We start from the raw sequence: 20779 nt of genomic DNA, 5'->3' as shown, positions 1-20779 counted from the left end.
CTTCATTCCTGTGCTACCAGCATGGCTCTTACCAGATCCACGTGTCATCTGTATTATTTTTTGCTTATATTTTTATCTAAACGCTTTGTTCTAAGTAATATGAAACCACGGGGCTTATAAAGAAATTCTTCTGAGGGATGCCTGGGTGGCTCAGTCTGTTGAGCTTCCGGCTTCAGTTCAGGTCATAATCTCACGGTTCTTGGGTTCGAGCCCCGCGTTGGGCTCTGTGCTGACAGCTCAGCCTGGAGCCTGTTTTGGATTCTGTGTCTCACGTTGTCTCTCTGTCTCAGAAATAAATAAAACGTTAAAAATTAAAAAAGAAAAATTCTTCTGAGTAGATGATACATTCACATGTTTCAGAATTCAGAAACACACAAAAGGGTGTAAAATGAAAAGTCTGTCTTCCACCCCGCCTCTGCCATGAGGCAGCATAGGAGGAATGTCCAGAGCTGGGCCAGAAAGGGGCCAGGTGGGCCCATGGGAAGGCTGTCTCAGCACTCCTCTGACGAAGGATGGACTCAGCGTTTGCACTCACGCTAGCCAAAGCCTCTTCCTCTTTCTCTGCCTCTGATGTGAGAACCTTGGCTTTTGCAATTGTTGGCCTGATAGCTTCTAGAGAATGAAAAGATCATACTAGAAACCTGTCTGATGAGCCATAAGCCCAGTGCTATCTGTGAGGATCTTGAAGTCAGGGCTGCTTCTGGATTCTGTGGGGAAACTAAGGCCAAAGGCTGTGGCCAAGCAGCTCTCCCCTCCACATGTGTGGCTCAGTACTTCCCAACCTTCCCCTTGAGCCCCCAGCCCCCAGCTCTGTGTTGCGCACAGTGAAGGCCAGCTGTTGCTTTGGTGCCCCTCCCCCAGTTCCATTCTTTCACAACCAGTTAAGGGCCTGCCTCATGTCATATTTCTTGACTGCTTCATTTTATTTTATTTTGTTTTGTTTTATTTTATCTTACTTTATTTTTTATTTTTTGGTAGAGAGCACACATGCACAGGGAAGGGGCAGAAAGAGGGGGAGGGAAGGAATCTCAAGCAGGCTCCATGCTCGGGACGAAGCCCAACACAGGGCTCAGTCCTACTGACCCTGAGATCATGACTTAAACCAAAATCAATAGTCAGATGCTCAACCATCTGAGCCACCCAGGTGCCCCTTGGCTTTTTCATTTTATTTAATTAATTAATTAATTAATCTATTTATTTATTTTGAGAGAGACAGTCTGAACAGGGGATGGTCAGAGAGAGAGGGAGACACAGAATCAGAAGCAGGCTCCAGGCTCTGAGCTAGCCGTCAGCACAGAGCCCGATGCGGGCCTCGAACCCACTAACCGCGAGATCAGGACCTGAGCCAAAGTCTGACGCTTAACTGACTGAGCCACCCAGGCACCCCTGCTTTTTCATTTTATAAGCCAGGAAAGAAGAGTCCTCTCCCTTTTTCCAGCAAGGGCACCTTGCTCACCCAGGGCTGTCCTGCCTGCCGGCCTCTTCCCTGCCTGTGGCCTTCATGCCCCAGGCTGCCATGGGACAGAAACCCACCACGCTTTTTCTCTCCCAGCCCTTTGCCCATTGAAACACCTTGGCCAGGGGCGCCTGGATGGTGTTTGACTCTTGATTTTGGCTCAGGTCGTGATCTCAGGGTCATGGGATCAAGCCCTGTGTCCACTCCTCCATCCACTCTGAGTGTGAAGACTGCTTGGGATTCTCTCTCTCTCTCTCTCTCTCTCTCTCTCTCTGCTCCTCTCTCATACACTCTCTGTCTCTCTTTAAATAAATAAATATTAAAAAGAAAAAAGAAAGAAAGAAACGCCTTGGCCCAACACTTCCTCGCCTGGTGTCACGTACTTTTCCAAAGCACATTCCTGGCTGTTACGTCATCAATGTCCAAATAACCCTGGGAAGCTCATGGTCTGCAGGTGGTTGCCGTGAAAGGCACGAGATAGGGAATCAGGAGCCCTGAGCGCCAACCTGGCTCTTTGCAGCTTCCTGAGTAATGAGACTTACCCTGCCTCTCAGGACTCAGTTTCCTGCCCTGTGAATGGGGGGAGGAAAGGAGAAGAAAGGGCAAGACCCCACTTCCCATACTGACAGGCATGACTGTTCCTGTCTTGCACAAAACCAAACGGGGGTCCAGGGAGGAGTGAGGAAGGGCAAGAGCCTGCTGGAATTCACAGAACAAGTAGCAGGTGGGCTGGACTCAGAAGCCAGCCCTTTCGGGTCCAAATCCAGGGTGCTTCCCCTACCTATGCAGCTCCTCCCCCGTAATTTGGCCCCCGTTGCTTAGGAGACTTGATTCCCAGGCTTCCCTAGCAGTCTTGAGCCACCTGGACCCTGGGCATGGCTCCGGCAGAGGAATGAGACTTGAGTGCCAAGACCTGGCTGCAGAGAAAGAAGACCCTCAGTCCCCTCTCCCCAGGAAGGAGTCTGGCCGGCCCAGTGTCTAGAAGTCAGCCGGGCTGGTTCAGGCATCTGAGGTCAGGAAGTGGCTGAGTTTCCCGGGAGAAGGGTTGGTGTGGTGCCAGGAGTCAGGCAAGCTATCTGAATGAAGGAACCTGCCAGCCCATGCCCTGCCCTGTGGTAACTTGGGCCCAGACATGCCTGTCACAGTGTGGTTTTTTTTTTCTCTGCAGAAGCTGACGGGCCGCCTCATGCTGGCCGTGGGAGGGGCAGTGCTCGGCTCCCTGCAGTTTGGCTACAACACCGGAGTCATCAACGCCCCCCAGAAGGTGAGTGCTATGCCTTCCGTGGCTTATCAACACTGGCTTGCTCTGCTGTGCACTGCACACCCCACATCCCACGTGCTCGCCCTGCCTCTTGGGTATCAGTCCTTTATATCAGTTCATCTGCTCCCACCCACCCATTTATTCTGGCCCCGAAAAGGTCAAAAACCCTTGGCTTTGGCCTTGAATCTCAGGACTGCAGAATCGTGGCGTCTTTATAAGTCATTTTGACCAGCCTCGCACCCAACACAGACGTTTCTGATCATCAAAACAACAATGTGTGATGATGCTTCATTTCTGTGATGCTCTGGGATTACGGAGGGCTTGCGGCGCTTACCTCACTTGCTGCTCACAGTGCTCTGTTGGGCAGGCAGGCAACAGTCTCTGCTCCTGCCCTGCACTGGGAAGAGTGGCCAGAGAAAGGAAACCTCCCAGTATCCTCCCTGCTAGGCAGGGATGGCGCTGATATCCAACCCGCGTCTGCCTGGGGGCCCTCCAGACCAGGTGATCTGAAGGTGCTCATACCACCCACCGGCAGCACCCTCCCTCATAAGGCAGCCTGTTCCACGTGGCAACAGCCTCCTTCCCCTGGAGGCCCTGTGCCAGTCAAATGGTGGCTCGTTGTAGGGAACCACAGGGATTAGGGGTCTGCTGGAAGGAAGGCTTACTTCCTCCTCCTCACAGCACATCCCAGACCTCACTTGTTGCTTGAATGTCAGGACTGGGAGGGACTCCCGTGATCACCTCCAGCACAGCCCACCTGCTTCAGCGAGGAGAGAAGATGAAAGGGGTCAAGGGGCAGGACGGGAAACTGTAAGGAGTCCCATCTCTATACCAGCCCTTTTGCATATGTTTATGAGGTTGGGTGGTGAGTCCCATTTCATGGACTTAAAGACTGAGGCCCTGGACAGATGAAACGACGCACAGGCTCAAGGTCACATAGCTAGTGAGTAGTGGCTCCAGAAGCCAGACTCAGTTTCCACAACTGCAGGCTATCTTCTGGATCAGCTGTCACGTCTGTTGAAAAATCTGTACCTTCCCGGGGAGGACAAAATGAGAGTAGACAGTCCTGTCAGGACCGCATTCATTGTGCAGAGGGTGAGGCTAGAAAGTGAGTGTGGCTGCCTCCCAAGGCCTGTCTGGGGGAACTGGGCAGGGTCGGGAGTCGGAGCTGTCCTCCTCCAAGCAGGCAGAGGGTGGCTGTGGGGGGCCACGCCTGATGCCCGGGAGCAGGTCACCAGGAAGGCCTGACCTGCTGAGTCATGCTCAGCTACAGCGGAGGTGACGGGACTTTTCCAAGCTCGTCTGAAATGGCTCCCGTGCTTGGAACGGCACCAAGCCCTGCTGTAGCTAAGTGCTCTGAACAGCTCTTGCCAAGGTGCCTGCCTCGACGCTAAATACCTTTGGGGATCGTGCAGATGGGAATCCTATGGTCTTAGAGGGAGGTTGAGTTCTGCACTTGACTGCACCTTGGGGTGTCCTGGACACTCCCGATTCTGATGTAATTGATCGGGGATGCTGTTTGGGCATGGAATGTTTAACACTCCCCAACTGATTCTAACGTGTGGCCTGCCAAAGTCCAGAGCTCCTGGATTAAGCGATGTCCCTACTGATCACCTAGTGAGTTAGTGACATAATGAGGACTCTAAGATCAGGATAGAAGAGATGTTTTCCAGAAACAGAACAGGGTGTGGTAGGCAGAGGAGAGAGACTGGTGTGTCCCTAGGGTGAGTGGGAGGAGAAAGAAGGCTGGGGAGGCCAACAGATAAGCCCAAGCCTGACTACAAAGGGCCTTGTGGGTAGATTTCATCTACAAAATATCAGCCACTGGCATGGCATGGCATGGCACCATCAGGACGGGCACACAGGCACCAAGGAGTCAGCTAAGCTAGGAGTAGGGACTTCAGAGTGAGGACAATAGGGACACATTGAAGAGGACAGATAGGATCAGATTTGCAGTTTTGAGAAAGGATTTGTGCATCTGGGCAGTGGAAGGGATCTGAGAATGGAAAACGAAGAGACCAGGAAAGAGCAAGAAAGCTGCTTGGAAAACACCAAGCAGGAAGAATGGGCAGGGTTGGTCATCAGTTCAGTGTGAGGACAAGTGTGGGGTTTAAAAAGGACTTCTAGGGGCACGTGGGTGGCCCCGTCAGTTAATCGCCTGACTCTTGATTGCAGCTCAGGTCATGATCTCACACTTCGTGAGATCAAGCCCACATCAGGCTCCACACTGACGGTGTGAAGCCTGCTTGGGATTCTCCCCCTCTCTCTCTGCCCCTCTCCCACTTGTGTGCTCTCTCAAAATAAATAAACGTTTTTAAAAAATGGTTTCTAGGTTTCCAGCTTGGGTGATATGGGATCTGGAGGGGCAGGTATGGGAGGAGCTGACAGGTGCCTGTGGGACGTGACAGAACTGAGGTCTGGTGTGACACAGATGGAGATGTACAGGGAGCAGTTGGACATGGGGGTCTGTTTCTTGGGTGTGGTCAGCTGGAGAAAACCTGAGCGCTGGTCACTAGTATCCAAATAGCAGGAGAGGAAGATGTCCTGGAGAGACTGGAATGAAAAGAGAAGGAAGAGTCAAGTAGGAGGTGGATGGATGAGGCGAAGGAGTGCCGTCAGGTGCCCCGGGGTTGACCTGGACAAGTCAGCCCCAATTGCCCAATGCCAGAAGACGGGATGATGACCTCATGGCGACCAAAGTTTGACTGGGCGGACCCGTGTGGTAGAAACCTCTCTCTAGCATGTTGAGGAAGGGGTGGGGAGGATGGGAAAGGGTAAAGATGGCCCTTCCAAGAGACTTGGTGGAGAAGGAAGAAAAGAGGGTGGTGGATGGAGGGGTAGCCAGGCTGGGATGCTTTTTCCCATGTGAAGACTCTATTTTTAAATGTGCTGTAAGGAATCAGCAGAGGGAGTGAGGGTGAGCTGGGAAGGGAAAGGGGTGGGGAGGGCAGGGGGTCTCAGGACACAGGGGCTACCAGAGCAGAGACACCAGGGTGGCATTTGGTGGGGAGGGACTGAGATTCTTCTGAGGCTGTAGATGCGGCCGAATCCACGGTGACGTTCTCTGGTCTTCCGAGTCTCCCGCCTAATCAGAGACAGGCAGAAGGGGAGAACAGCTGAGGCAGCGGGTGGGGCAGGTGGGTGGCACAGATGGCATTTCTGGGAGCATTTGTGAGCACCTGTCCAGAGATCACTTCTTCAGGAGGCAGGCAGCGAGGCCTGGAGTGGCCACAGATGATAGTGCACACACTGAAATGGAGCGGGGTTTCCGGGGCGTGCACCTGGGCTTCCCGTGTTACAGACGCTTCTGGAAAGCCCGGTCATAGTCCTTCCAGCGAGGGGCAGATTCAACGTAATAAACGTAGGCTGGGAAGAGGGGATAGGATGACACAAGGGTGCGGGTGACGACGGCACAGGGCTGGCACAGTGACTCAACCCTGTGACACTTTCGCTCCACAACATCTGCTGGCTCTGTCCCAGACGGTGGGAGGCGGGGCAGGGGTGGGGCTGTGCTGAGGAGGTCTGCGCTGGGCCCCCGTCCTGGAGACTCAGGGCAGGAGGTGGGTGGGTGGGGAAACCCCTGGGCAGAGCCAGAGCCTGGTTAATGGAGGGCTTCCGGGTGCCACTTGAGAAAGAGGAAGGCAGGCTAATGGGAGGGGGAAGGGGCAGCCTTTCAAGGGGCAGGTGGCCCATACACCCAGGACAGCGGTGGCGGAAGTGTTGAGCCCCCCCCACTGACTGCCCCTGTCTGTTTAGGACTGTTAGGAAGTGGCCCTGGGCTGGCCCTAGCGGCCTGCTCTCCCAGGAGCCTGCGCCTCACTAATGGTGAGGATGCCAGAAGCTGGGGCTCCTCCATAAAAAAAGCCCCAAAGGGCTTCCTCCTGGAAGTGGTTAAATTAATCATAACATTATCTTAAATGTTTACAGAGCACCTCCCCATAAATCGTCTCCTCACGGCCACCCCACACACAGGGTGGGGCCGGGTTATCTTGCCTTCTTATAAAGGAGGAAACTAGGCTGATGAGGTCACCTGGAAAGTGAGAGGCTGAGCCACGGGTGGCCTCCAGGCCTCACCAGGGAGGAATGACCACATCCCCCTGCCGCCCCTGCCAGGCCTCCTGTCTTCTGGGGAGGAGGGAGAAGGGAAGCCCAGCCACAGAGAGAGCAAATAAATGAACAAGGCATCCTGACCACCATACTGGGTGGAGAGAACTGCCTCTCCCTTCCCCAAATGGCCGGGTTGCCAACAGAGATGACTAAAGGCCATTTAGAAACCATGAGTTCCTGGCCAGGGGACAGTGTCAGGCATGTCTCAGAATGAAGCATCCTCAGAAGCCAGAGTTAGGGCTGGAAGGGGCCTGATGGTCCACTGGTTCAGCATTCCTTGTTTGATGAAGAAGGAACTTGGCCTGGAGAGCCGGCGAAGTCTGCCTAAGATGACCCCACTTGAGAGTGAAAGTACTAGAGGCCATACCCACCTCTCAGCCCAGCCTACTGCCCCCTGGGGCTGCACTGGACTCCAGGCTCCAGGCAGCCTCTCCTTATCTCAGTCAAGATCCAGAGAGTTCTGGGTCCCCTCTGGCCTTAACCCGTCTCCATTAAGACAAACCCTTACAGCTTACTGTGTTAAGTGCTCAGAAATCAGAATTCAATTGTTCTTACAATCACCTCGTTAGGGAGACACTCTAATCCCTGTTTTATAAGAAACTGCGACCCTGAGCTGTTAAGCAACTAAGCCAAGGACGTGCAGCCAGTAAGTGGCAGGGCTGGGATTTGAATGCAGGGAGTCTGGCTCCGGTCTGCATCCCTGACCACTGCAGAAGGAATGGCAATCATGCTACAGTGAGATGGGCACCGCAACACCCTTTCACACACCTATGACTTCCCAGCTACTCTCTCTTACTCTGACCTCAGGTCAAGTCAAGCTCAGTCATGTCCAGACATCTCAACGGTTTCCCACACACGGTTGCACAATGGTCTTACCCCATGACAGCCCTGTCGTAGCTACATCATTGCTTAAGCCCCTCACATTCATGGCTTATTTATCAGTTAGTGACAACCCTTTCTACCCCTAGCCCTGTGCCAGGACCCAGTGACCCAGATGAACGGATGTCTCCCATGCTCAACTTTCACGTGTTTCCTTGCAGTTACCTCTCAGGCAACCGCAGGCGGAAGCATGGATGGAAGTGTGGGCGGGCCCTGTGGGAGACAGACAAGGTACCTGGCTCAGAGAGCAGGGTTTTTCTCAACATTCACCTTTGGGGCCAGATGGTTCTTTGGTGCTATGGGAGGCTGTCCTGTGCACTGTAGGATGTTTAGCAGCATCCCTGCCAGTGCGGCCATCAAAAATGTCCCCAGACATAGCCAGACGTCCACTGTGGAGCCAAACTGCCCATGTTTGAGAACCGCTGCAGTGAGAAGGAGGGGGTGCCTTCAGGAAGGCTCTCCAGAGGAGTGTCGGTGTGTTTTCTGAAAGGTGCTCAGCTGCTCACCAGGGAGAAGGCGGAGGAGCAGCCCAAGCAAAATTTCAGGAATGTGGGGTGCCTGGGTGGTATGGGGGAGTCCCTGTGTGGGGGTGTGAGGGGGACAGTGGGGAGCCAAGAAGGGCTGGGGACAGGGCCTGATGCGGGACATGAAGATCTCTCTGCCAGCAGGGGAGACTCCGGAGGTCAGGGACCAGTGAGGAGGCCAGGGTGAAGGCCTGGCCTGGGTTTAGAGAGAAGCCATGCTGAGACTGTTCTGGAGAAGCAGCATGGGTGGTCGGAACCCCTCCTCTGGGCTTGGGGCCCAGCTTCCAGCTCCGTCTAGCTGCCTGGACCTCTTCCCCAGGCTCTACAGAGGGGTCTCAGGGGACCCAGCAGGTAGGACTGTCTGTCTAGCTCCACCTGCTCTGAACTCAGCTGACCCTAGGGTGTGGCTGAGAGTTGCTATGGAGACATAAACTCTGGGCTGAGGGAGGGTAGCTGTGGGGGAGGGGATAGCAGGAATTAGAAATTGTGGTCAAGGCCAGGCCGAGGGACTAAACTGGACAAGCTGGCCCTTTCTTCCTCCTAACTGGAGCTCAGAGTTTAGTTGACTTATTATATTTTCTATCAAGCCTTTTACGTAAAATGTTTAGCAGTCTTTGCCCTAAACTTTGACTTGTATGCTCCCTGCTGACAGGGAACTCACTACTCTTCATTCCCTAGCTGAAGCCTGTGCCCTGAAGCTCTGCAGACCTGCTGGGTTTCTCTGTGAGTGGGGCAGCCAGGCAAGATCTGAGGAAAGACTCCCTGAGGCAGGGCCCTGTTTCCTTTAGGTCTTTCTTAGGGTAATGCTTTGTCATTCCTTAGGGTAATGCTTTGTCTTCGGGCACTTTAAAAGTGGAAAATGCTGTGTGTCCTTAATGCTTCTCTGAAGATGGCGGCTTCTCTCCTTGAAAGAACAACGGTGACTTCAGTAACTGCTTATTCCGTATGCTGGGCAGCAGACTGTGCCTCGTGCCCCGGCCCTCACTACAGACACTGCCCAGACACAGAGGAAGTGAGAACTTCCTCTGCAGACAGGCAGACGTGTCGTCCTTCTCCCACAGTTGCCCGGGCGGGCAGAGGAAGGGAGGGAGGAATCCCAAGGAGTCAGATGTGACGCAAGCGTCCTGGGATGAGGAATAGCTTTCTACTGGGAACTGTCCAGTCTAAGGGATCTCAGCAGTCCAGAGCAGGCCTGCTTCACCACACTGGCCCCTACGGTGTCGCCAAGCGGGCATCTGCCCTCTAGGGTCAGTGAGGGGTGACTGGACAGAGACCCTTCATAGCCCTCAACTCCTAAGAGTCTGACGCCATGGCAGTACCCCCTCAGGCTGACCAGGAGCCACCCACCCCCCTTTTTTTTGCCCAGCATGCATGCACTCACAGAGAACCCTCAGTGGGTAGAGAGGTTGGGAATGGGCTGGGAAGGGAGCAGAGACACAGACGGATCTGGGTAAACCTGGCGCATTTGACGTGCAGGGTTCTGATGCTATGATGGGGATTAATTAATCATGGGAGGCAGAAGCAGATGGATGGGAGGAGTCAGGAGGAGAATCCAGGAGAGACCCAGGGCAGGTGCTGTACAGGTAGAGAATAGGACAGATGAAGAGGGTGAATTGACGGGACCTAGTAATTGATTGGATGTGGGGAGGTAGCAGGATCAAGGGTCTCCCAGCCTCGTGAAGAACTTGTGAGGTGGGAGGGAGCCCGTGAGTGGGAGCTTTCAGCACCAGCCAGGCCTCAAGCATGAGCCAGGGTTGCGGAGGCTGTCGGTGATTGTGTCGTGCAGACTGGGTCTGTGGGATCCTTCTGAGGGAGCAGGCTCGTGCTAGGATGGATGCTGAGGGTGGTGACTGGGTGGAGGTTGATCCCAGAACTTCTCTCCATGCAGGGTTCTTCTCATTTTCCAGGGACTCATTGCCTTTCCTGGGCCAAGGGACAGTTCAGCCCCACGTAGGGCACAAGACTCCCAGTGGGGAGAGGACACAGAGTCCCCATGCCAGCAGCAGGGATGGAAAGTGAACGTGGGGCATAGCTTCTTCCCAGAAATCTAAGTGCCAGGTCAGAAGTCAGGAACCCACTGCACAGTCCCCGCTTGGCCAAGGGTGGGAAGGATGAGCCTGGGCCAAGGTGAAGGGGGTTGGCTGCTCACCCTTATGCATCCCCATAAAGAGGTCTGAGTAGCAGGGGAACTCATGAGCTTGTTACCTCGTGCCTTGTTATGACAAGGAGCACACTTAGCTGGGTGAGGGGAGCTTCTGGGGATGTGGTCCTCTTGCTGCCTCGGCTTCTCCAGCCAGCCCCAAGAAGAGGGTTAAAGGCCTGAGCAGCCAGAACAGAAGCCTCAGCCTGACATCTTTAAGCTGCTTTAAGTAGAAAGCCCTTACTCCGCACTTGTTGACTCTTTGCGCACAATTCCGGCAATTCCATTAGCTGACTTCTTGGCAAAATTTAAAGTAGGATGTAGGGACTTCTCTGGAGACAGCATCTGAACCACGGGGGTGGAGGAAGACCCTGAGGACTACAAAATGCATAAATTCAAGGCCTTCTGGGGGAAACACCTCTTCCTGCCCCTGTGGAGAGCCCCAAGGGCAGCAGAGTAAGAGTGACAGAAGGGAGAAAGATTTCTACCCTGATGGGTCCTTAGTGGGGCAAGCGTCATTTATCTGGACAGTCCCCTTATCCAGAACAGCATGTTCTCTGCAGAGCCTGATAAATGGAGCATTACTGCTCCCAACCAGTCCTCCTCTGAGGTTGGTTTTATCCCTTGAAGAACACAGCAGTTTGTTTTGTTTTGTTAAAATCTGCCTTCTATCTGTCCCCAGCAGAAGCAGGGGCTCCCAGGAGGAGAGCCCAAGGCCTTCTCTTCAATCACTCACCAGCGTCCCTGGCACCAGCTCTGGGACAGGTCCTGGTGGGAATCCACTGGGATCCCTGCCCTCAGGGAGGATACACTCCTGGGACCCTTTGAGCTGGATTTCCAAAGGTTTCAGCATGGTAAGGCAGGGTGGGCCTTCAAGGCAGAGTAACCGTGGAGAGTGTGGAAATAAGGCTGAGAGCGAAGGTAGAGATGGTGTTAAGTGGGGAGGTTGGACCAGTACCTCCCAGGAGCCTTGATTTTGAATTATGGGATGCAGGGTCGGTTGGACTTTGTCAGTGGTCTGCACTGCCCTTGGGTGAATACCGGAACATGGTGGGGCCCCTTGGCTCAGTGATGGTGTCGGACAGCATGTAAGCACTCTCCGTTTCACTAGTCCCCTGCAGCACTATGAGATAGATATTGCTGACGTCACCATTTGAGATGAAATAATTTGCCCTCAGTCCCAGTTGAGATAAACGATGGACCTGGGATCGGAACTCCCTTGTTGTCCAGGCTCCTAACCCCCGCACCCTGTCTGGCTTCCTTGGGACAGAAGATCATTAGGTCTGCCTCCCTCCTCTCCCCATTCCTGTGTCAACCCATCCTCACCCCCTAGAGCCTGGCCTCGGCCAGGTGTCTCCAGACGGGACAGATCATGGGCAGGAAAAAGATAGAGGCCAAGGACCCATTGCGACTGTGCGGCCAGGCCCAGCAAACTCGATGAGCATTCCTGGAACTGAGGGCCTCAGTTTCCCCCGTGGCAATCGTGGCTACCCACCGCATCTTTTCTTTTAGATCCCTGGGGCTTGGGAGGGTTAGAGAGGTCCAAGGGCAGTGGCATGCAGGTTGTGTAAAAGGCTGCATACTGCTGCGTGCACATGAACTTGCAGCATGCGCGTGCAGGGGGTGCCAGGATGAGCTAGCGACGCAAGAGGAGTTTGAGCTGCAGGTGGTTAAAGGGAAAGAGGGACATGCAGGTTTGTGACTGGCTGAAGCCAGGAATATTCAGATTGTGTGAGCACTAGCATGTGTGTGTGATGGTGCATGTGCACAGGAAGCTGTTTCTGGGTACGTTGGGCCTGTGCCCAGCTACACATGTGGCTGGGTGGGGCTGGCCAGTCCCATGGCACTGGGTGTTTGTGTTGCCTGAGCGTAGGGTGAGTGTGCTCAGGCAGAACTGGTGGATCAGGCCAGGCCCTCCCTTGGGTGGGGGCAGCGGTAGTGGGCAGGCCTCTAGGACAGGTGTTTCCAGTTCCTGGAACTACTTCCTTGTCCTTAGCTTTTGCTCATGCCTCCCAGCTTGGCACCCTGGAGACGGGGGGAGGCCGTGGGTCCTTCAGGGTGTAACTCCCACAAATAGCTGGGACTGGGGGTCAGAAAGCAATTGCACGAGTCTCGGGAGCATGTCTTCTTTGCAAGTTGGTCACAACAGGCCCTGACTGAAGTCCGTGAGCCTTCCCTTCATCCCAGAGCATCTGGAACGTGGAGCCATCTGTCCAGTTATAGTTCCTCCCCAGCAGGGGGTTGGGGACAGGGCCCAGGTGGCCAGAGCCTAGCACCTTAGGCACCTTGAAGAGAAGGGCAAATGGGAAGAAGCACTTTCTCCCTGAACCTCTCTCTGCTCTGTGCCTGAGCTACCAACATTGGTCATTTGTTGTCCTTTCCAACAAGTTCTGTGGAGCATGTGAAACCATCAAGCACTGGAAACCACACCTGGGGAAGCAGGAAAGCAGGCGCTGCCCTGGAGATGGAGCCCAGCTCCTTGTTTCTCACCTGGGGAAACTAATGCCTGCAAAAGGGAGGGACTTGGCTCAATGACATGCAGTGAGTTTGGGGTCTGGCGAGGTGCTGGGCCCTCTTTGAGGGGACAGTGCAAGGGGAAAAGGAGGCTGGGTCCTGGCCGACTCAACAGGCTGCTTCCCCCACTGCAGGTGATTGAAGAGTTCTACAACCAGACCTGGATCTATCGCTATGGGGAGAGCATCTCGCCTGCCACGCTCACCACACTGTGGTCCCTCTCCGTGGCCATCTTCTCCGTAGGAGGCATGATTGGCTCCTTCTCTGTGGGCCTTTTTGTTAACCGCTTTGGCCGGTGAGCAGAAGGGGTCCTGGCCCTGGCCAGGGCATCCCAGATGGGAGTGGGGGAGACTTCGCTGTCTATTGAGGGTGTTGCCTGTGACCGAGCCCCTGGGAATCTGGGGAGATCCAGGCACCCACCTGACCTGTGACCCCACCCCCAGACGGAACTCAATGCTGATGATAAACCTGCTGGCCTTCATGTCCTCTGTCCTCATGGGCTTCTCGAAAATGAGCAACTCCTTTGAGATGCTGATCCTGGGCCGCTTCATCATCGGTGTGTACTGTGGCCTGACCACAGGCTTCGTCCCCATGTATGTGGGGGAGGTGTCCCCTACGGCCCTTCGTGGGGCCCTGGGCACCCTGCACCAGCTGGGCATCGTCGTTGGTATCCTCATCGCCCAGGTAAGATGGGGCAGGGTCTGCTCGCCCAGCACTGCCCCCACCCCACAGCTTCGGTGGCTCTCCTGCGTCCAGAGGACACCCTGATCAGAGTTGTCACCCAGTCTTCCACAGCCCCGCATCGAGGGACATCCTCGTGCACACACCCTAGTAGGCACAGGCACCAGAGAGCACTCTGCCACTCACAGTTCCGCCAAGGCCTCCCTGGTGTGAGCGCAAGTCCAGATGACTTGGCCCTTCTTGTCTCAGCCTCCCCAGCCTCAAGACCTGTCCTTCTTCCCCTGGGGAGCCAGCCTCAGGGAAGCCCACTGGGACCTCTACATGCCAGGGTCTCTCCTGCCTGCGGGCCTTGAGGCCTTGTATACACTTACCTTCTCTCCAGAAGGCTTTCCCATTCCCCTCCCCAAAGTTGTACCACCTGCAGAGTGACCACCCCTATGCCATGTGCCATTGGTCTTCCCACTAACGCTGTGAGGTTGACAAACGAGGACACCGGGGTAAAGCAGCAGCTGACAGCACGAGGCCACTGGGTGGGGTGGGGCCGGGCATGGGGGCGGGGCTAGGGCGCTCAGGGCGGCTTTCTCCACCCCTGCGGCCCACAGGTGTTCGGCCTGGACTCCATCATGGGCAGCGAGGAGCTGTGGCCCTTGCTGCTGAGCATCATCTTCGTCCCAGCTCTGCTGCAGTGCGTCCTGCTGCCCTTCTGCCCCGAGAGCCCCCGCTTCCTGCTCATCAACCGCAACGAGGAGAACCGGGCCAAGAGCGGTAAGGGCGGGGCCCTGCCCTCCTCCCCGCCCCGGCCCCGGCCTCCTTCCTGCTCTGAGCCACCCCCACCTTCCCTCCGGTCCCCCCAGTGCTGAAGAAACTGCGCGGGACGGCTGATGTGACCCGCGACCTGCAGGAGATGAAGGAGGAAAGTCGGCAGATGATGCGGGAGAAGAAGGTCACCATCCTGGAGCTGTTCCGCTCACCCGCCTACCGCCAGCCCATCCTCATCGCCGTGGTGCTGCAGCTGTCCCAGCAGCTGTCTGGCATCAACGCTGTGAGTGCCCCTCACCCCCTTTCCTGTGGGCCCAGCCAAACCTCGTGGTCAAGTGTGTGCTGTGAACAGATCCCAAACTTAAAACAAACAAGCCCCTGCCAGTGGAGCAGCTTTCCTTTAGAACCAAAACCCAGTGTCCCCTTCATTCTGTAGACACCCGTGTCCGGCACCCACAGAGACAGAGGTGGGGAAAGGGCCACCGCACCGGTCTAAGTCCCAACAACTTCTCTGTCCCCTAGGTTTTCTATTACTCCACGAGTATCTTCGAGAAGGCGGGGGTGCAGCAGCCTGTGTACGCCACCATTGGCTCTGGCATCGTCAACACAGCCTTCACTGTCGTGTCGGTGAGTCTGCGTCATTGCCCACCATCAGTCGGCCGCCAGAGTCCAGCTCAAGGTGGCCTCAAGGCCTCGTGACAGAACAGCAGCATTTACTGCGAGCCAAGCAATGTGTCGGGTTCTTCCTGAGTGCTCTCGTCTCCTCCTCACAAACCTGTCAAGTTCATTACTCACATCAAACAGCCCGTGATACTGATGCTCAGAGAAGTGCAGAGGCTTGCCCAAAGTCACAGCCAGGATGCTCCGCCGTCTGGCTGTCTCGGGCTGGCTCTCACCCTTGTCCTGCTGCCTAGAGTCAGCTCTCTGCCCCTCAGATCCTATGTGGTCCTTAAGCTGAGTCCCACGGAGGAGGCAGTGCCATTTGGCTTTCTTAACAGTTGGGATGAGCCTCTGGTTAGGGGGTGGGGGAGGCCAGAGAGGCACCAGGAGGGGGTGGCACTGACTCTCTCTCTGCCCACAGCTGTTTGTGGTGGAACGAGCCGGCCGGCGGACCCTGCATCTCATAGGCCTGGCTGGCATGGCGGGCTGTGCTGTGCTTATGACTGTCGCGCTGGCACTGCTGGTGAGTTGCTGTGCTTTGGGAGTGAGACAGCAGGGGGGCCGGGGGGAAGCTCATGATATCTTCTGATCCAAGTCACTGTGTCGGCCCCAGCCTGGCCGGAAGCATCCAGAGGCCAGGTGGGGCCTGCCTTCTCCCTAGTTCTGCCCCCTTTTCCCCAGCCCCATGGGCTTGGGTATGACCTTCTGACTCCCAGGAAGTTGTCTCCTTCTACCCACTCACATCCTGTCTTGAACAGGCTTCTCCCTGTTCGGTGCTTTCTCACCGTAGCACCTCTGGCCCTAGAACCTGAGGTCCCCTTCCCCAGGAATTGCTCTGCCCAGTACTAAGTCTTCCGAAGTCTTCAACCATGGCTTTGTTCATCTTCAGAACTGCCCTAGAAAGTATTCCTCCCCTTACCACCAAGACTTGGGAACATGCCTTCTCTCAGCCCTCACCCCTGCCAGGTGTAGTTAGTATTCCCATTTCACAAGTAAGGAATTCTAGTCCCAGTGAGGTTAGTAACTCAGCAGATAAAGGACAAAGCCAGGAATTGACCTTAGGTCTGCTGGCCCTGAGCCTGTAACTATAACCTCTGTGGTAACCCTGTGCCAGGCATTTCACATGCACGAACACTCTTTTGTCTTCCCTCTGGGCAAGGAAGCAACAGCATGCTCATTTTACAACTTAACCAAAGCATAGAAAGTCTGGTGATTGTGGAGAGGTCCAGTATGTAGCAGGTGATGTGTGGCAGATCTGAGATCACAACCAAAGCCTGTACCTTTCCTACTGTGGCCTCCTCGCAGAGAATGATGATATAGGATGACATGCTTCGGGCATACTCTGCTGGCCCTGAGCTGGGCACCTTAGAAACTTTTTTTTTTTTTTTTACAAATAGTTTATTGTCAAATTAGTTTCCACATAACACTCAGTGCTCATCCCCACAAGTGTCCTCCTCCATGCCCATCCCTCCTCCCCCCCACATCCATCAGTCCTCAGTTTTTGTCAGCATTCAAGAGTCTCTCATGGTTTGCCTCTCTCCCTTTCCCCCACCATTTCCGCCCTTCTTCTCCCCCTTGTTCCTCTGTCAAGTTCCTCCTAATCCTCCTATACGTGCAAACATGTGATATTTGTCCTTCTCTGCCTGACTTATTTCGCTCAGCATAACACCCTCAAGGTCCATCCATGTTGCTACACATGGCCAGATTTCATTGTTTCTCATTGCCATGTAGTATTCCATGGTATAGATAAACCACATCTTCTTGATCCATTCATCTGTTGATGGACACTTAGGCTCTTTCCATGTTTTAGCTATTGTGGAGAGTGCTGCTATGAACATTGGGGTACATGTGCTCCTATGCCTCAGCATTTCTGTATCCCTTGGGTAAATTCCTAGCAGTGCTATTGCTGGGTCATAGGGGAGTTCTATTGTTAGTTTCCTGAGGAACCTCCACACTGTTTTCCAGAGGGGCTGTACCAGTTTACATTCCCACCAACAGTGTAGGAGTGGGCACCTTAGAAACTTTTAACACTTAGCCTGAGGAATGGTCTTCCACATCATTCTGCTTCAGACTGCTCTGCATCCAGAGCCAGGGGACCACGGAGACCTCTTAGCACCTTTCACGTGTACAAATTACCATTCCCAGAGGGTCAGCTTGAGCTCACAGCCATCCTGTAGACCTTAAGATCGTTTTGTTCAGATAAGGAAACAGAGACTCAGTAAAGGGAACCTAAACCATGTGGCAAATCCAGGATCAGCCTCAGGACTGCCTCTCAGCCTAGGATTCTTAGCCCTGCCCTGGGCCACCTCTGCAGTTTTGGTTTTCTCTAAGGATCCATCACAACCTAATCTAACTTTCCACCCCTCTCTTGTCCTCAACAGGAACAGCTGCCCTGGATGTCCTATCTCAGCATTGTAGCCATCTTTGGCTTCGTGGCCTTCTTTGAAGTGGGCCCTGGCCCCATCCCGTGGTTCATTGTGGCTGAACTCTTCAGCCAGGGTCCTCGCCCAGCTGCTATTGCTGTCGCTGGCTTCTCCAACTGGACCTCCAATTTCATTGTGGGCATGTGCTTCCAGTATGTAGAGGTGAGAACCCTCCACTGTCTCCGCTCACAATTGGAATTCTGCTGAGGAGGAAACTGAGGTTCAGGAGCCCAGATCAGCCAGAAACGCTGACCTCAATTCCAGGGTTCTTTCCTTAGTTTGAATTGTCTCTACTCTGCTTTGTGGTGGGACCTCTCTCCCTGGAGCCCATCACATGTCAGATGCAGGCAGTCTCATTTAATCATCCCAGCACTCCTGGGCTGTGGGTAGCTGTTCCCTTTTTCAGATCAAAGGTCAAGTCCTATAAGCCAAGGTCCTGCAGCCAGGATGTAGGATCAGTACTCCAACCAAGTGTATGTGTGTGTTTTTCAGCAACTGTGTGGTCCATATGTCTTCATCATCTTCACCGTACTCCTGGTTCTGTTCTTCATCTTCACCTACTTCAAAGTTCCTGAGACGAAAGGCCGGACCTTTGATGAGATTGCTTCCGGCTTCCGGCAGGGAGGAGCTGGCCAAAGTGACAAGACACCCGAGGAGCTGTTCCACCCCCTGGGGGCTGATTCCCAAGTGTGAGGAGCCCCACACCACCAGCCCGGCCTGCTTCCAGCAACCCCAAGGATCTCTCGGAGCACAGGCAGCTGGATGAAACTTTCAAACTGATAGATTTCAGCAGAGCCGGGCCTGGGGCCCTTTTCTTCAGCCACCAGTGAAGTCCCGAAGAATATTCAGGACTTTAATGGCTCCAGGATTTTAACGAAAACAAGACTGTTGCTCAGATCTATTCAGACAAGCAACAGGTTTTATAATTTTTTTTATTACTGATTTTGTTATTATTTTTTTATCAGCCAGAGTCTCCTCTATCTACACCCGACTTCACCCTGAATGGCTCAGTACCTGAAGGTGGGGACCAAGTCCTGCCTAGACACTTGCCTTCTTCACCACGCTAATCTGTAGGGCTGGACCTATGACCAAGGACATACTAATCAAACAACGAACTATGAGGCTTCTACCCCAAGAGGTAGCTGTCGCCACTCTCTTCTGAGGCCTGGATCTCCCTACCCTAATGGTTAGGCTCCTCTAGGGTCTGCCCATACCCATCTCTTCCTACCCAACCACTCAAAGTAATCTTGCCTTGCCTGAGACCAGTTGGGAGCACTGGAGTGCAGGGAGGAGAGGGGAAGGGCCAGTCTGGGCTGCCAGCTTCTAGTCTCCTTTGCACTGAGGGCCAGACGATCACCATGAGAGGAGGGCCATAGGAGGCTGAGAACTCACTGCTCAAGAAGACATGGACACTCCTGCCCTGCTGTGTATAGATGGAAGATATTTATATATATTTTTTGGTTGTCAATATTAAATACAGACACTAAGTTATAGTATATCTGGACAAACCAACTTGTAAATACACCACCTTACTTCCTCTGTAACTTACCTAAACAGATATAAATGGCTGGTTTTTAGAAACATGGTTTTGAAATGCTTGTGTCTTAAGGGTAGGGAGATATAGATGGAATGAATGGGAGAGGAAAACGGCTATAGTGACTTTGAACCTTGTGACTTGAAATCCAGTCCCTTCCCAAGGGGGTCAACACTCTATTGCTTAGTCTAGGGCCATGCCACCCTAAATGCAGCTGAGTTCCTGTGATCTCCAGAAGCTAAGCAGGGTTGGGCCTAGTTAGTACTTGGATGGGAGACCCTCCATTGCTTAAAAATCTATATGTTCCCTATTACCCAGAGAAAATCTAAATATCTTGGCATTCAAGACATTCCTGTTTTCCTTCATATGATAGCTAGTTTTCAAAAAATGACAGCTATGTGCTAACCTTGATGCTCAAGCCTTGATACGCATCTTAAATGTGAGGTAGGTATCATATCTGCCTTTGAAAGGCTCAGAGAAATTAGGTGCCTGAAATTTCACAGTAAATCATGCAATAACCTCTACTTTTAACAATTACACTACACAATCTGGACTCCATACTTGATTCCTCCATCTATTAAACTAGGAAATGACCCCTCTGAACCAGCTTACATGCTACTGGGGCCTCTCAAAAGACTTCTCACCTCCTTTCCCACCCAGGAATTTCAAGAGCTTCCTCTGTTTCTTTCCTATGGCACTATACTCTTCCACCCTTTATCTACCACTTCTGATTTCTCCCTCTTGTATAAATTTCATGGAAAGTCAATTTGGTTCATCTGTGTCTTCACCAGGAAACGCGGGCTTGGCACACAGCAGGCGCTTTGAAAGTAGTTGATGAAATAAAGCACCACGGTATCTGTCCCTAGAGGCTCAGATGAGAAAATCAGGGGAATCTCCTTGTAGAAGCCTATAATGGCTGTACTCAGGCAAAACTATTAACATTTCTTTGGCACCAGGAGTGATTTGTACGGAGGGAATGAGAAGGGAAAACACGTACTTAGTAAATGGAAGTGCCTATGTATATTATTAGGTACAAGAATCTGAGGCCCATTCCTATTTCACAAATGAGTGATTCAGAAAAAGAGTAATACCTTGCTTGAGCCTGAAGGCTTAAAGCTCAAAGGGTCAGGATCAAGTGAGAGGTTGGGTGAGACGGAGAAACCCTATGTGTCTCCAAAAATCTTCCGCTGAAAGCAAGATATGCTCTTAAGCTTCGAGGGGGGGCCCGAAGGGGCAGTGCAAAGAGGAGAGTTAGGGCTCAGGATGCCTGGAGTGAGTTCCGGGCTCTTAAAAGCTCATGGCGGCACTCGGCGGCTGTTCCGCTGGGTGCAAGTTAACAGACCAGGGCCGGGTTGGGGCGGAAGGGGCGTAACAGAGGCTGCAGCTGAAGGATGCAAAGACCATGGCGTGCAGAGACCGCGCCGCTCCCTGGTGCCCACGAGTCCCAGGCCCCGAAGCGGGGCAGAGCCGACAGCACCCCAGAACCGCCCCGGCCCAGGGCCCCAGCCCCAGGTGTGAAAAGGCCCCCAAACCCATTCCCCGGTTCCCCGCCCGCAGTAGGTTGCCCCTAACTGCCTGGCGCCGGCCATTTCTCAAAGTGCGCAGGGCGCGCAGGCGCCCAGAGCCCGGTCCCGCCCCAGCCGTGGCCCACAATGCTCCGGGAAAAAACCAGCTTCCGTTCCCTCGACGCCTTTTCTCCTGGCGTCCTCCACGGCCGGGGCGACAGGCCTTCCTCCCGGGACCCCAGCAGCGGTGCTCCAGGAGCTGCTCTGGCTGTCGCCCCTTTGGCCGCCTCGCAGGGAGGGCGGGGCTACGCCGTACCTCCACCAATCAGAGCCGCA

General features: G+C 53.9%; 1 protein-coding gene across 1 annotated transcript in view; it reads left to right on the top strand.

Annotated features, from left to right (window-relative positions):
- Positions 1 to 18985, top strand: part of SLC2A1 (solute carrier family 2 member 1) — a 28137-nt gene extending 9152 nt beyond the window's left edge. The window contains exons 2-10 of the mRNA XM_077752026.1: positions 2625 to 2720; positions 13016 to 13176; positions 13325 to 13565; positions 14165 to 14327; positions 14417 to 14604; positions 14844 to 14948; positions 15403 to 15504; positions 17363 to 17566; positions 17897 to 18985. Coding sequence (XP_077608152.1) covers positions 2625 to 2720; positions 13016 to 13176; positions 13325 to 13565; positions 14165 to 14327; positions 14417 to 14604; positions 14844 to 14948; positions 15403 to 15504; positions 17363 to 17566; positions 17897 to 18097 — 1461 coding nt within the window. The 3' untranslated portion in view covers positions 18098 to 18985. The remainder of the gene's footprint in view (positions 1 to 2624; positions 2721 to 13015; positions 13177 to 13324; positions 13566 to 14164; positions 14328 to 14416; positions 14605 to 14843; positions 14949 to 15402; positions 15505 to 17362; positions 17567 to 17896) is intronic.
- The last annotated feature ends 1794 nt before the right edge of the window (positions 18986 to 20779 follow it).

Source organism: Crocuta crocuta, unplaced genomic scaffold, assembly GCF_008692635.1.
Source record: "Crocuta crocuta isolate KB4526 unplaced genomic scaffold, BGI_CrCroc_1.0 scaffold367, whole genome shotgun sequence".
NCBI classification, from domain to species: Eukaryota; Metazoa; Chordata; class Mammalia; order Carnivora; family Hyaenidae; genus Crocuta; species Crocuta crocuta.
This window is presented reverse-complemented; position numbering and strand designations above follow the sequence as displayed.